Source organism: Vombatus ursinus, unplaced genomic scaffold (assembly GCF_900497805.2).
Source record: "Vombatus ursinus unplaced genomic scaffold, bare-nosed wombat genome assembly UNPS02010284.1, whole genome shotgun sequence".
Taxonomy (NCBI): Eukaryota; Metazoa; Chordata; class Mammalia; order Diprotodontia; family Vombatidae; genus Vombatus; species Vombatus ursinus.
This window is the reverse complement of record NW_020950062.1, coordinates 4,008,021-4,023,196: the sequence shown is the minus strand read 5'-3', so window position 1 is coordinate 4,023,196 and position 15,176 is coordinate 4,008,021. Positions and strand designations below refer to the sequence as shown.

General features: G+C 35.8%; 1 protein-coding gene across 3 annotated transcripts in view; it reads left to right on the top strand.

Annotated features, from left to right (window-relative positions):
- The window catches only part of MTBP (MDM2 binding protein), an 83,084-nt gene that overhangs the window by 33,920 nt on the left and 33,988 nt on the right, over positions 1-15,176 (top strand). For 2 of the 3 annotated variants that reach the window (XM_027854071.1, XM_027854070.1), the window contains exons 12-15: positions 101-265; positions 1,624-1,734; positions 9,660-9,824; positions 13,486-13,579. In XM_027854071.1, the coding sequence (XP_027709872.1) occupies positions 101-265; positions 1,624-1,734; positions 9,660-9,824; positions 13,486-13,579 (535 nt within the window). The remainder of the gene's footprint in view (positions 1-100; positions 266-1,623; positions 1,735-9,659; positions 9,825-13,485; positions 13,580-15,176) is intronic. The other variant, XM_027854072.1, reaches the window with a different exon arrangement.

The following is a 15,176-nucleotide window of genomic DNA, read 5'->3' as shown; positions in this document are numbered from 1 at the left end:
AAATGCTGCCATATTTTGTTTCAAGAGTATGGTACCATTTAAATGCGGTAAGATGTTAAAATTAATTTTCAGGTGTTTAAATATAATTTTTTGTTATTAGTTCCAGATGTTGAAGTGAAAGGAGAGTGTTCAAGCTATTATCTCTTGTTACAAGGTAATAACAGTGGGCGATGTAAAGTGACATTGATTTATTCAGCCAACCAGATCAATGGTTCAGCTGCACTCAACCTAATTCATGGGAATATGAAGGCAAAGCCAGAAGAAAGTAAGTATTAGATTTAGATGGAAAGAACCATTGTATGTGTAGGGGAAAGAGGAACAAGCATTTATTAAACACCTAGTGTGTGCCAGGAACTGGGTTAAGTACTTTACTGATATTGTTTCTTTTGACTCTTATAAAAATTTCAGGAGGTAGGTGCTGTTATGATCCTCATTATAAGCTGAGGAAGTGACAGAGTTTGAAGTTACTTGCCTGGGGTCGCATAGCTAATAAGTAGCTGAGATTGAATTTAAATTTAGGTCTTCCTGATTCCAGGTCCGCTGCTGCCTAACTGCCTCATGGGTAGCTATGGAATAATTAATTTGTACAAGTTTAAATGGAAGAAAAGAACTTGAAGACCTTGATGTTCTTTTATACCAAATTCCTTTTCTCTTTTACATATTTTTTATATTTTATCCAAATTTTATTATTAGAAAGGGAGGTAGGCAGTAGCATGCATGTGTGTCAGTGATAATTCAGCAATTTCATTGAAATTGAGAAGGCTTTCCTCTAATACAGTAGATCCCCTGTCAGGATTACTAAAAGTGAATAAGAATTCTACAGAATAGGTTATGGTTCTGCACTATTGGACAGGGTACCCACATAATTAAGATCTCAGTTCTATTAAAGTATTCAAACTTAATTTTGAAGCATCAAATGATATTACAAATAACCTCCTACAAATTTAGAAAGCACACTTTTAGTATAGATGAACTACAATTATGATTTGTCAATATTTCTCCTTTAAACCAAGAGTCAACCATGACCTAACATTAGTTATTGCATTTTAAAATACAGTCAAAGCTTATTTTTCCAAAAACAAGTGGCTCTTGGGCTATAGTTTGCTGACTCCTACAATGTAAACTACTAAACCATCATTATAGCTTTCCTTTGGATAAATTGCTCCTTCTGTGTTCCTTCTCATCCTATTCATTTATCCATATTTCCTCTCTTAACTTCTGTTTCCATCTAGGAATTCTCAATACTTTCTGCAAAAGTTCTAGTTAAGAGTTTAAAGGGAAAGAGAAAGGATGACACAAGAAAGTATTTCCATAGTTTCTAAGATCACACAGATTGAGAAGACAAGGTTTAAAACACATAGTATTTTACTTAGCTTTCTTTGTATTGACTCCTTAGTATTTGAATACTAACTGTGTAAATACCTTTTGAATGAGTGACCAATCATAGCCCATCCTTGTATATCATATGTATATGTAGCATTAGCAGCCCTAACAATCATTATACCTCTCAAATTGTATATATTGGCATTATGGGAAATATACTATAATAATTTTGTCTGGAAACTGAAAAGTAGTTGGTTGTGTGAGTAATCTTTAATGGTGACTTTGCTGTACTTCAAACAGGCTTTCCTATTGACTTCATCTGTTCACTACCATGTTTCTCTGGAGAGCAGGTTGTACAGAGAGAGAAGCAACTGGCTAAGGTACAAGATTTGGCTTTGAAGGAATTTCTGAGTAAGTAAGGAAGAGTGTATCTCATGTAAGCTTAATACAGAATACTGACTTAATTCAGAAACAGATCATCTTAGTTCCAGTTTGATTTGATGGTGCTTACTGTATGGGAAACAAATTTAAATTGTTATTGTAAAAAGAGCAGGATTGTTCTCTTTTTAGCAAATAAAAGGAGTTCTACATTGGGAAGTTTTGAATCCTTGTCTTAAAATCTGTCAGGGAGGGAATGTTATATCTTAAAATTCAGGATCTTAAATAAGGTGCTGAGCACTTTATTTTCTGTGTACTTATTTTTTCAAGCCTTTCAAAAATGTATGTCATCGGGTTTTATTTCAAATCTTTAATATGTACCACCAACTTCAGAGAACTTAGGCCAATTATTCCATAGTGATTTGGCTATCATGTTTCATAGTACTCATTATAATTGGCTATTTCCAAGTTTTTAGTCTCCCTGTCTCTGTAGGTGATTCCCATATACCTTATCTTTCAAGTGACACTACCCCTATATATATATATATGCATATACACACACACACACACACACACACACACAGATATATATATATATATATACACACACACACACACACGTATGTATGTATGTATATATAGGCTTCTTTCTGTACTTGTGTGTTGGGAGCAGTGGTACACTTCTGATTCTTCTTCACACCCTACTTAGATAGCCTTCTTGATCCATATTTCGCCACCACAGTTATAAAAACATTCAGAAAAGGCTCAGATTCCTTTGCTACCAATTAGAAAACTCTTCCCAACTGGTATCAGAATGATGGAAAATTCAGTGGATATCTGCTAATCCAATATGATACACTTCACAATTCTTTGAATTATTAAATCAATATAATAATAAAATCTTTAGTTTTTGAGAGTACGGAAGGAAAATGTTACTTAAGTATGAATGGCTAAATTGATTTTAATTTATAAGGTAATTTGGGTGTTGCTTATTAAACTTAAAATCAGAAGGAATAATTAAGCAGTGACTGAAGTGAGCCTTATAATTCACTATGTTAGTACCATTCCATTTACATATACATCCCACAACTACCACCCTAGTGCAGGCCCTCATCACCTCATATCTGGACTATTATGATAGCTTGCTGGATGCTCTCCCTGCCTCAAGTCTTTCTACTCTCCAGTCCATCTTCCACTTAACTGTCAAATTAATCTTCTTGACATGCCAGTCTGACCATTTCAAATTACGCGGAACTCTTCCCCCCAAATGAGTAAATTCTAGTGGCTCTCTATTACTTCTGTGATCGAATATGAAATCTTTTATTTGACTGATCCAGCAACACTGGTTTTCTTGCTTCCTTGCAGAAAACATTGCATCTGCTGATCCCATACCTTTTTACTACCTGTACTTCATGCCTAGAATACTTTCCCTTTTCCTTTTTGTATCCTAGGCTCTTTGGCTTTCTTCACGACTCAGTTCAAATCCCACTTCCTGACACAGCCCTTTCCTGATCTCCATCTCTCTATCCCCTAACAAGCCTCCTGTTGGTAGTGCTTTCCCTCTGAGATTCCCTCCCTTTTACCCTGTATGTTTGTGGGTCTGTCTATCTGTCTATCCAGCTATCGATCATTTACACATAGTTGTTTGCATGTTGTCTACCCCACTAGAATGTGATCTCCTTGAGAGTAAGGACTATGTATCCACCTTTCTTTGTATCCTCAGAGCTTAGCACAGTGCCTCACAAATAAGGACGTAATAAATGCTTGCAGACTGACTGATTTAGTACCAGGAAATTTTAAAATGAATTGAAGGAACAAACGAAGTACAATAATGCAATATATTATAAAATAAGTACTATCTGTAATTAGTTTCTTGAAAAACCCTTTTAAATGTCTTGAGTTCAACAGCCTATTTTATTGTGTAAATTTACAATGGGGTTCTGTACCACTCGCTCTCCCCTGTTTATACCCAAATGTAAAAAGAAACCTAGAATCAGCTTCCCAGTATGTAAGATAGAACCTCTATGCAGAATTTCCTCCACCACATAGAGGAAGTCACAGAGCTATTGAAGTAAAAATCTAGCCTCACTTACCCATATTTGGTTTCTCTATTTTGAGTACGCTGTCTGCACATTTTAAAATCCTAAATCAGCTTTCCTTGGCCAAACGGTCCCAATCTTCTTTTGTCACTCACGTATTCTTACCTTTCAGGATTGGCAGGCTACTATTAGCAGAAAGAAGAAATGATTTCTTCTTCCAGAAAGTTCCCTTGGGTTCTGCTTATCAGTCAGTCATTAAGTATTTGTTAAGCACTCATTATGTGTCAGATGGTGTGCTTGGCAGCTGGGGATACAAGAATGAATGAAACAATCCTTAGAAAGAGCTTACATTCTACTGTTGAACCTTCTGTTACAGTTATATGGTTTTATGTATTATTAACCTGCTGGCTCAGAAACTGCTAAATGTGAAGGACTAAATCTCAAGCATCTTTCTTTCCTTCATAGCTTCTAGCACTGTGCCTTACCCATAACAAATGTTAAAATATTTGCTGAATGAGTAACTAGGAAGCTAAATCTACAAAAAAACAGTATGTAATACATGCCAATAAAGGCAGCTAGGTGGTGCACCGGATAGAATACTGCACCTGGAGTCAGGAAGGCTCCTCTTCCTGCGTTCAGATCTCTTCTCGGGCATTCACTAGCTGTGTGACCTGGGCAAGTCACTTAACCCTGTTTGCCTCAGTTTCTTCATCTGTAAAATTAACTGGAGAAGGAAATGGCAAACTACTCCAATATCTTTGACAAGGAAACTCCAAGTCCAACTTGCTATCCATTAGGGGTCATGAAGAGTTGGATGTGACTGAAGAACAATACATGCCAATGCAAACTTCATATAAATTAATTTGATTGTCTCTATTTGGAGATGTTTTTTATTCTGAGGCTCACTTATAAACAATCAAGAATATCCCTTAACATATAATAGGAGTTCTTTACTTTTACTGTTGAGTTTGGTTAATTGGGGGGGGGGGGGGGGGGGGTGTGTGTGTGTGTGTGTGTGTGTGTGTGTGTGTGTGTATGTATGTATGCTTTTTCGTTGGTAAAGATAGTAATTGAAATATTCACCTTTATGTGAATACTAAGTCAGTATCATAGTGAAGGCTTTCCAAATGCTCCTTAATTATGAGGACAAACAGAACATTTTTTATATAGCTTATTGCAAAATATGAATTCTCTTGATTGGGCAGCTTTAACTGAAACAAAATGCCATGTGAGGAAGGTAGCTTGATAATATTGAAAAAGAGGAAATTACTGTACATGTTATTTGGCTCATAGAATATCACTGAATAAAGATAATTGTTTCCAACATAAAAAAAAGTCATATCATAGAGTTTTGAAGCTGGAAAAAACCTTAGAAATCATCTAATGTGAGAAAAACGTTAATAACTTGTCCAACATCACACAACTGGGATTAGAAACCTCTTGTCTTCTAACATCTGATATAACAGTAATTCTGCTTCACCTACTGATGTTCACAATTTATAAATAAAGACTTGTAGGAAGATAGCTTTTGACATGTTTTGTGAGGTAGTTTTCCCTAATGGATAGCAAGTTGGACTTGGAGTCATGAAAACCTGGCTTCAGATCCCACCTTGGATATCCACTTGATATATGGATCTGGGCAAATCATCTGACTGCTCTTAGACCCTCTTTCTCTACATGTAGAATGGGGATAAAAATACCTGTAGTACTTACCTCAAGGGATTGTTGTGAGAATCATATCAGGAAATGCACTTTTTACGTATAAGGTAAACCACATAGCAGATTTAAAAATTCTATAAAATATCAGTTGTTATTATTGTTATCCTAATGTTATTATTTACTATGCCCCTGGAATGACTTCCAAAATAACATAGAGGCATATTTCACATAATGCTGCCCTATCTTGTAGTGTCATTTCTATGTTACAAGGAACCCCTATTGTAACATCTTCCAGCTAATAACCCATTACTTCTTGAATCGTATTGCTTCTATAGAGCTCATCACCCCTTAAAATCATTTTGTCTAGCATCTTGTTTTCAGAGAACTAGTTAATGATGTAAACTGAGGTATGTGTTTCTAGCTACAAGCAGCTTTACTGTGGGGCATTAGTCATGATTGCCTTAATTCCATTGCTTCAGAGGCTATGGTCTGAAAATTACTGTAAGAACCTTATGGTTCCCTATTTAATAATCATAATAACAATAGCATTTATGTAATGCTATAAAGTTTGTAGTGTACTTTATGTTACCTCATTTGATCCTTATAGCACCCCTCTTGAGATGGGTACTATTATTATCCCTATTTACAGTTGAGGAAACTGAGGCTGGGTGAGACTAAATGATTTGCCCTGGATTACACAACTAGTATTTCTGAGGTGGGATTGAACCTTTGTCTTCCTGACTTCCACCTCCAAAGTTCATCCACTCTGCTGCCTAGCTATTTTCTGTGAAGGAATCATGATCCAGATGAGGGATGGAAGATAGAAACAGCATCTTGTGCCCTTTGTATTTCCTACCTTATCTTTCCCAGAGGTGATCTCTGACCTGGATTCTGAATTTTAGGGGTCAGACAGGTGTGTGCGTGTATACATATATGTTTTATGAGTTTAAAAAGGACTTAAAAATAAAATAGCATCTCTTAATCTTTTATAGAGTCATTTTTTCCCAAAAGAACTTTGTCTTGATTTATTCCTTTTTTCTTCACAACCTCTCTACCTGCACGATACATAAAACTTAGATTGTTGCCCTCAGAAAGATTAAATGACTTGCACAGGGTCTCTCACAACCAGTTAATGGTAGAATTGGGCCTAGAGTCTTTTAGTGTGTAGCTCAGGACTCTTTCCATTAAACACACACACTTTCAACCCCTTTATCTGTACCTAACTAATTCTAGACGTATTAGGTATCTTGTTCTTAATATTCATCAGGGAAAGAGATTTCCCCAACCTCCCTTAGTAACACTTTGATTAACATATCTTTACAGGAAAAAAAAATTATTCTTTGTGTCTGACCTAAATTTCTCTTGCTGTGATTTAACATAATCCTCTTTGTTCTATCCTTATATAAAAAACTTATTATTTCAGGCTCTGAGTAAGGGAAATTATTACAAGTTTCTAGAACAATCTCTGAATTGAAGAGGTAGAATGGACCTAGTAGTCTTCTGGTAGTCCAATTTCCTGTTATCAGTAAGGATTTTACTTAAACTGTTCTTACCTCTATGCTCTATGGCTGTGAGTTATGGACATTGAAGAATCAAAAATGTAGACTACCCAAAGAACAGTGGAAAAATGCATGGTGGGTAGAAATAGAATGTAATATAATATCAATGATTTTATTATGATTTTTGTGTAAGAAATAACAAAAGAAATGCTTTGGGCATTAGTGTTGAACTTAAATAAAATAGGAGCCACAAAACCATACATAAGAATCCCTATGGGTCATGTATGTGCTTATATTTTTTATTAATACATTAACACATTAAAATTAGTTAGGAACTATATTTTAATCTGTGTTGACCTGCACCCAGGAAGATTGTGGGCCTCATATGGCCCACTGCTGATCTGAGGCATTTCTGATTTAACAAAGGAGGTAAGGCAGTTATGTAGCAGCTGTGGAAGGATAACAGAAACTAGGTGTGGGTATTGTACTGGTAGCCTTAAGAATGTAAAACACCTAGAATTAATCAATAAAGAGTCTACATTTTTGTGGAATTGGGGTGAAATTCCCTTCCATTTTAGTCTTCATAGAATAAACTACTTGAAATCACTTCAATTTTCTTGACTCTAAATCTAGTACCTTTTCTCCAATGCCACACTGTCTCTCTCGATGGGGGCACTTGGGCCCCAGCCCTAAGATCATGTCTCTGGAAACCCCCCAATTTCTCAGTAGGCCCCTGTCCGGTGAAAAATATTCTCTTGTTGTTGAGCACATGCTGTTATCAGAACAGACACAGAGGTGCCTGGCCCAAGGATTTTTGTTCGTGGTTGGCCCAAGGACTCTCCCTCGTGCCAGACCCCCAAGGTCCATGCCTCTGGCAACTAAACAGAAAAAACTGTTTTTTCTCCTTCAGTTTAATATCAACAAAGCTATCTCTGCAGACTCCCTGCATTTTCCCTTAGATTATAGGCACTTGCTCCCAAAGATACCTGGACCCCTCCTATATCCCTTGAAGTTTAGATTACCTAATCAGTATCCTTGGCATTCCTTTGTCTTGTTCCTTTTCCATATAAGCCCCAGCATCATCCTCATTAAGCTTGCAGGTTCCTTAAGAACCCTGACTCGTTTCTATTGGTGTCATAATAAACTTTTTGCCCCTTGACTAAGGGAAGGCTTGAGTGTGTGAATTAGTTCTAGGCAGCACCGCCTTGGCATTCTCAGGGCTGTAGCACCTCAGACCTTTTCAATATGCCTGTTAAATTCTACCTACCTTTTTTTTTTCTTTTTTTTTTTTTAGGCAATTGGAGTTAAGTGACTTGCCCAGGGTCACACAGCTAGTAAGTGTCAAGTGTTTGGTCAGAGGCCAGATTTGAACTCAGGTCCTTCTTGGCTTCAGGGCCAGTACTCTATCCACTGTGCCACCTAGCTGCCCCTTCTGCCTACTTTTTAAAATTCTTTTTAAATATAACTTCCTACATGGAGTCTGTCCTGATTCCCTAGTTACTAATTACATTCCTTTACAAATTTCGTTTAGCACTTTATTTTATAACATTCAAATTTACTTAACAAAAATCATTTCTACAACTATTTGTGTTGGTATTTCATTCTCTTAGCCTGTAAGCTCTGTTAGGTTACGGGCCAATCTGATCTAAACTTTATATCTTTTTTAAAATTAACTTATTTTTAGTTTTCAGCATTCCCTTTCATAAGCTTTTGAATTATAAATTTTCTCCTCCTCCCTCCCCACCTTCCTCCCCGAGATGGCATACAATCTGATATAGGTTCTACATATATATTCCTATTAAACATATTTTCATATTAGTCATATTGTAAAGAAGAATTAGAACCAATAGGAGTGACCACAAGAAAGAAGAAACAAAACAAAGCAGAAGAAAAAAAAAGAGCAAATAGTATGCTTTGATCTGCATTCAAACTCCATAGTTCTTTCTCTGGATGTGAATAGCATTTTCCATCATGAGACTTTTGGAGGTGTCTTAGATCCTTGCATTGCTGAGAAGAGCTAAGTCTATCAAAGTTAGTCATCACACAAGGTGGCAGTTACTGTGTACAATGTTCTCCTGCTTCTGCTAACTTCACTCAGCATCAGTCCATACAAGTCTTTCCAGATTTTTCTCATAAACTTTATATCTTGATGAGTACATAGCACATGGTGGTGTATGTACTTGACTATAGCAAGATTTAAACTCTGATAGAGTTTATTGCTTTTTTTTTTTATTTCTTCATAAGTCATACTGTAGAAACTAATCCAAGGTGTTCAAAGCTCAGCATATAATAATCTGTCACTTCTCTATGCATATAGAGAACTTTTTATTATAGAAAATAATATAGCTAGTTTGACAGACTTTACTTTTTACTTATGTGTTAGATTTTATATACCACCCAATGATACAAGTGCTTATAAATCAGTTTTAATGATAACAGTATTATCAGAAGTTATGATTAGTTTACCTTTTAGTTTTATCTCATATCAAAAGCTTTTATTTTCTGCTGTTTTGCTATTTTACCCTTTTTTTGTTGTTGATATAGTAATTGTAAGGATTCTGTAATTGATGGCCATCTAAGTGTAATGTACAAAGTTAATCCAGCTATACCCTGAATAATTAGTTACAATAAAATTAGTACTATATTTAGATATTTGATTTAGAAGAAGCTTGTATTTATTAGGGAGTAAATTTAAAATTGTAGTAAATGGGTTATAATTAGGCTGTGGTTTTGTCATAAGTTGATCTATTTTGTCTCATAGGAAGAAGGCAATCTATAGGACAGCCTGCTACAATTTCTGTTCATGAACTCAGTACTCTGTTATCACTCACAAGGGAACGTTTTATAGAATCTTTTGATGCCAGTATTCCTAAAACACCTCTTTACAAGGCTAGAAACAAAATCAAAACTTCAGAAATAACTAGAGGTAAGTATTTTATTTCTTTAAATGTATACTCTTTTTCTTTTTAATTTTTTAAATTTTAAAAAATTTTTATTTATTTTTAGTTTCAACGATCACTTTCATACACTTTTGAGTTTTAGATTTTTCTCCCCCTCCTTTTCTGCCTGCTTCCCCAAGATGGTGTGCACTCTGATATAGGCTCTACATATACATTCCTATTAAACATTTTTTTTTGGGGTGAGGCGATTGGGGTTAAGTGACTTGCCCAGGGTCACACAGCTAGTAAGTGTTAAGTGTCTGAGGCTGGATTTGAACTCAGGTCCTTCTGACTCCAAGGCTAGAGCTCTATTCACTGCACCACCTAGCTGCCGCCCTATTAAACATTTTTTCACATTAGTCACATTGTAAGGAAGAATTAGAACTAATAGGACCTGGAACCACAAGAAAGAGGAAACAAAACAATACAGAAGAAAAAAAAAGAGCAAATAGTATGCTTTGATCTGCATTCAAACTCCATAGTTCTTTCTCTGAAAGTGGGTAGCATTTTCCATCATGAGACTTTTGGAGATCCTTGCATTGCTGAGAAGGGCTAAGTCTGTCAAAGTTAGGCATCACAAAACGTGGCTGTTACTGTGTATAAATGGGTATTCTTTGTATTTTGCTGTATCTGTTTATCCAAATTCATAATTTCTTTTAGTTGTGTAAGTATATAAAATACATTGGATATTTTTCAAAAGGCTGAACTTTATTAAACATTGTAAAATATACATTTTTCCTCTGCTTTGTGAAATTTGTTTTTATACTTGTATATTTTCACCGTTTTCATCCATATTCTTTATCCACCTTAACCCTGCTCTTCCACAGTCCATATCATTCTCAGTTCCCACTCCCTTTACATTTTAACCTCTACAGTTTTTGGTCTATTTTAAAGAAAGCTCTGTATCTTAGATATTTTCACTTCATAGCCTTTGTATCTTCTTGGGCTGTTGCAAACCAAATTTTCTCCAGAAGTCACTATATACCTGGCCATCCTCTCCAATACTGAGTGACTGTTCTTGGACAGGAAGAATTCTTTACTTCTATTCCTAGACTAATTTTTTTTTTTTTTGCCACAACTTCTCTTCCTGTAACATTTGCATCATCCATCATTATGGATTCATGGAGCAAATCTCATTATGTACCCACTCAGTTCTTTGTTGAAGTCATCTGTTGACCTCCAGGACATTTTCCTCTATTTCTCAAGAGCTTTAGAACTTTGCTCACAGATATCCTCTCTATCTTAATCCTTGTCTTCATATTTACTTAGGGACTTCAACATAGATGTGGATGTTCCCTTGAACACTCTGGCCTCTCAGTTCATCAGCCTTCTAACTTCCATGCTGTCTATCTTCACTTCACTTCTCACATACATTTCCATGAACTCACTGTCTCCCCTCTTTGTACCGCTTCCTTGATAAAGAACTCTGGTGTTCTTGTCTCAGACTAGAACCTCCTCTCCTTTCATCTTTTCCTGTTCTTCACCTGTGCTGAGCTTTTTCTCCATGTTCACCATTCTCTCCATTCTCTTCAACTACTCCCTGTCTTCCCAGTTCATGAGATCAGCTGTTCTGTTCTGGTCGCCCTTCCTCCCTTTTGTAGTTCAGCTGTATACTACTTAACTTTAAGTCCTTTGCTCACTTGTCCTTTTATCCATCTCCCTTGCCAAACTGCAGCTTTTAGTTACCCCCATCATCCATCTTCTCTATTTGTATTCATATATAGCTAAAAAAGTCATATAACTCTCAGTGGGTCTCTTGCTGCTCCATGGTAATCTTTTTTTCTTCCCTGAGTTTCTCACACTTTGCATAGTAGCTTTGCCATGTGATCCCTCTTCTTCTTAGACTGCCTACACTACCTATCTTTTTTCCCCTTTTCCATATCTCCATCAAAAGACCTGGTCTTCTACTTTATTGAGAAAACAGAAGTGTTTAGTTCAAGATCCCTCTTCTCCCCAACTCCACAGTTCACAACCCTCCTTCAGTCTCTCTTCCTTTGCTTCAGTCCATGATGAAGAACTCCTCACCAAGGTAAATCATTTGTTTTCTTGATCTCATATCCTTCTGTCTGCTCTGGGAGCTTGTGATTCTTTTCAGTGTTGGCTTTGAGCCCTTTCCTAAAATAATATTTCTTACCTGCTCTTCTCTGTCATCTGTTCTGTGGTGCAAAATAGTTGGGCTTAATGATGACTATTTTGCTCATTACCTAGTGACCTTTTTTTGCTTTGGGTTACCAGTTGTGTTCCAAGGGGTGTTGAACACACCAGAAGTTTCACTTTTAGATAAGTGGAAATGTTTCCTATAGTTTTCTTAAAATCAGATTAAAATATTATACAAAGAAAACCCTGTAACACATGAATTTTTTGTCAGGTCTTTCCATTCCCTGTCATGGCATTGTCCTTCATCTTTTATGTTTGTGCAGTCTTCATTGTCGAATGGACCATTTTTGTTGAATTATTTGGAAGCATGTCAGTAAATATTTTTTATCATGGCTGTTTATTTGTATTCTCTCAGCTCATGGCTGATCAGAACAAGTAATGTTTCACTTTTATACTTTCAGTGAAGAACAATATCAACATTGAGAGTAGTTAAATATTTTAAAATGATAGTCCTGTAGTATCTAAATAATCCAAAAAATTAGCCAACTCATCCCTTCTTGAAGGACAGAAACTAACTTCATTTAATTTAGTATTGATTTAATGAGGTTAGAACAGTCTTAAAGTATAAACAGTAGGCCACTGAAATGGTTAAAAAATGTTTAAGACTACTTTCTGGAATAAACATGTTTTTAAATGTAAGTAAACATTCAAGAGGAAAAATCTGAGCCTGCAGATTTTTTTTCCATTTTAATTATATTCATGTGAATATTAGGAGTTTGAGCTCTGGTAATACTAGTTTATCTTGACTTTTCCATAATTCTAAAAGTATTCCCCCAATGGAAAATTTACTTGTTTTACTTCCTAATTTCTGATCTTTTGATTTTTTTAAATGGCAAATTTGATCTTTCATTTAAAACAGTTTGTAATCCTGCTAATTTCAGTTTTGTAAATAATAAAAAATATACCAGCCTGTTTTTAAAAACTAGCCTAGCAGGCAAATAGAGCATGAATAAAGTTACTATTTTTCTCCTTTCCCTACAAATTTTGTTATCTCCTATAGTGCATAGCAGAATACAGAATATATGGGAGATACATCAATAAATAATTTTTAATAAAGGAATGAGCTTGTGGTCCTTATTGTATCAATGACCTCGGTGGTCTAATACTCTGAGTTTGTAGACATGTAGTTACTGGTATCTTTATATACAACAAAATTCAGTTTGTTAGCACCTTTTAGGGGATATAGCAGAAAGAATGCTAGACTTAGAGTCAGAAGAGGCTGTGATTTGAATCTTCGTGGCTTGCTTCATCAACTCCAATGGGTGTTGGCTTCCTATGTGACTGTGGTCAAGGTGGTCAGCCTTTTTCAACCGTAGTTTCTTCATCTGTCAAATGGAGATACCAATATTTGTGGTACTTCTTTACACAATTGTTGTGAGAATCAAATTAGATAATGTTGGCAAAATTTGCAAATCTTTGCAAATTGTAAGAATGATGTATAATTATGAGCTATTACTATTATTACTCATTTCTAAAAAAAAAATTCTTCAGAATCCACATTTCCGGAAACTAATCCCTTGGAATGGCCAGAAAGACATGTTCTTCAGAACTTGGAAACCTTTGAAAAAGCTAAGCAAAAATTCAGGTAATTATTATGAATTAATGGTAACTATAGAGTCATGATTAAATTTATCTTGTTATTTAGGCATAGAGTTGCATGTATGACTGTCTGGTTGTCAATCTGTTGTCAAGCCTCACAGCATCTTTGATATCGGCCCCTTCTCTTCTTTAATGCCCCTGCGACCGGGCTGTGCTTAACTGCCAACATGATCTTCCCAATGTAGAGCTGTGACTCTGTCTCCTTGTTTTCAGCACACTCCACTGGCTCCACATTACCTTCAGGATCAAATACAAAATCCTCCATTTGGCTTTTAAAGGCCTTCCCAACCTGACCCGTCCCTGCCTTTCCAGTCTTTTTACACTTTGCTCTCCTCTGCATATACTACAGTCTAGTGACACTGGTCTTCTTGTTGCTCTTCACAAACAACACTCCATCTCCTGACTCCATACCTTTGCATTGGCTGTCCCTCATTCCTGGGATGCCTTCCCTCCTCATTTTCTTCTGTTGGCTTTCTTGGCTTCCTTCGAGATTCAGTTCAAGTTCTGTCTTCTAGAAGAGACCTTTCCCAGTCCTTGCCTCCCCTCGGAGGTCACCTCCCATTTGCCCTCTGTATATCATGTGTGTAAAGAGTTGTTTGTATGTTGTCTCCCCCATTAGAAAGGGAGCTCTGTAAGGGCAAGGACTGTGTTTTTGCTTTTTCTTTTTATCCCGGTCACTTCACACAGTTCCTGGAACATATTAAGTGTTTGATAAATGCTTGTTGATTTGTTGACTTAGGGGATTATTTAGTGGTATTTATTGAGTACCTTGGTGTTTTTAGGTGTTTATCACTTCATTTTTCTAGCATGTTCTCTGACAGATTTGCTTGTTTTCTATTCTGTGTCAGCACCAGAAATTAATTAAGGGAATGCCTTCTCAACCCTTAATTTGGGGTGAATGTGGGCAAAAGATGTTGATTTTGTTTCTGAATTTGTTTGGTGTGTAAAGCAAGTTTAAGTAGGGGTAATGGGGGGGAAGCTACTACCTTGTAATCTCACTCATACATATGAGCATTACCCTATGAACCATTATTTTTAAAATGCTTTGTTATTCTTGTATGTGAAGTACTTCACAAATACAAATTATACATTTTTCCCATTGTATGAAGAATAAAAAATAATCTGGTGTTAAACTGAGTCAATATTCATCAGTTGCCAGATAAAAATTAGACCATGCCAGGAAGCAGTTTATGTCAAGTTCAAAAATAAAGTACATCATAATGCAAACATCTGATTTCATTATAAAAGAAGGCTACGGAAGGTTTTAAAAATATTATTTGACTTTTATTAGCCTTTATATCTTTCATCCAAAAATTAAGAAGAATTTTGAATGAAGACAAGGTCAGTATAAGTATATTTGTCATCAGTTAATAAAAGTAATTTACAATTCTAAAACTACAGTGTTAGTATGTAATCACATAGATTAGAACCCAATTTGGAGAATGAGAAGAGGAAGAGATACTCTCTTTCATTAATGTAAAATCATGAAATAAATATTCTGTAGAGATAAAATATCACTTCATTATATCTTGGGAACAGGGTTATGTGATAGGAGTTTTGAATGGACTTCTGATTAAATATAG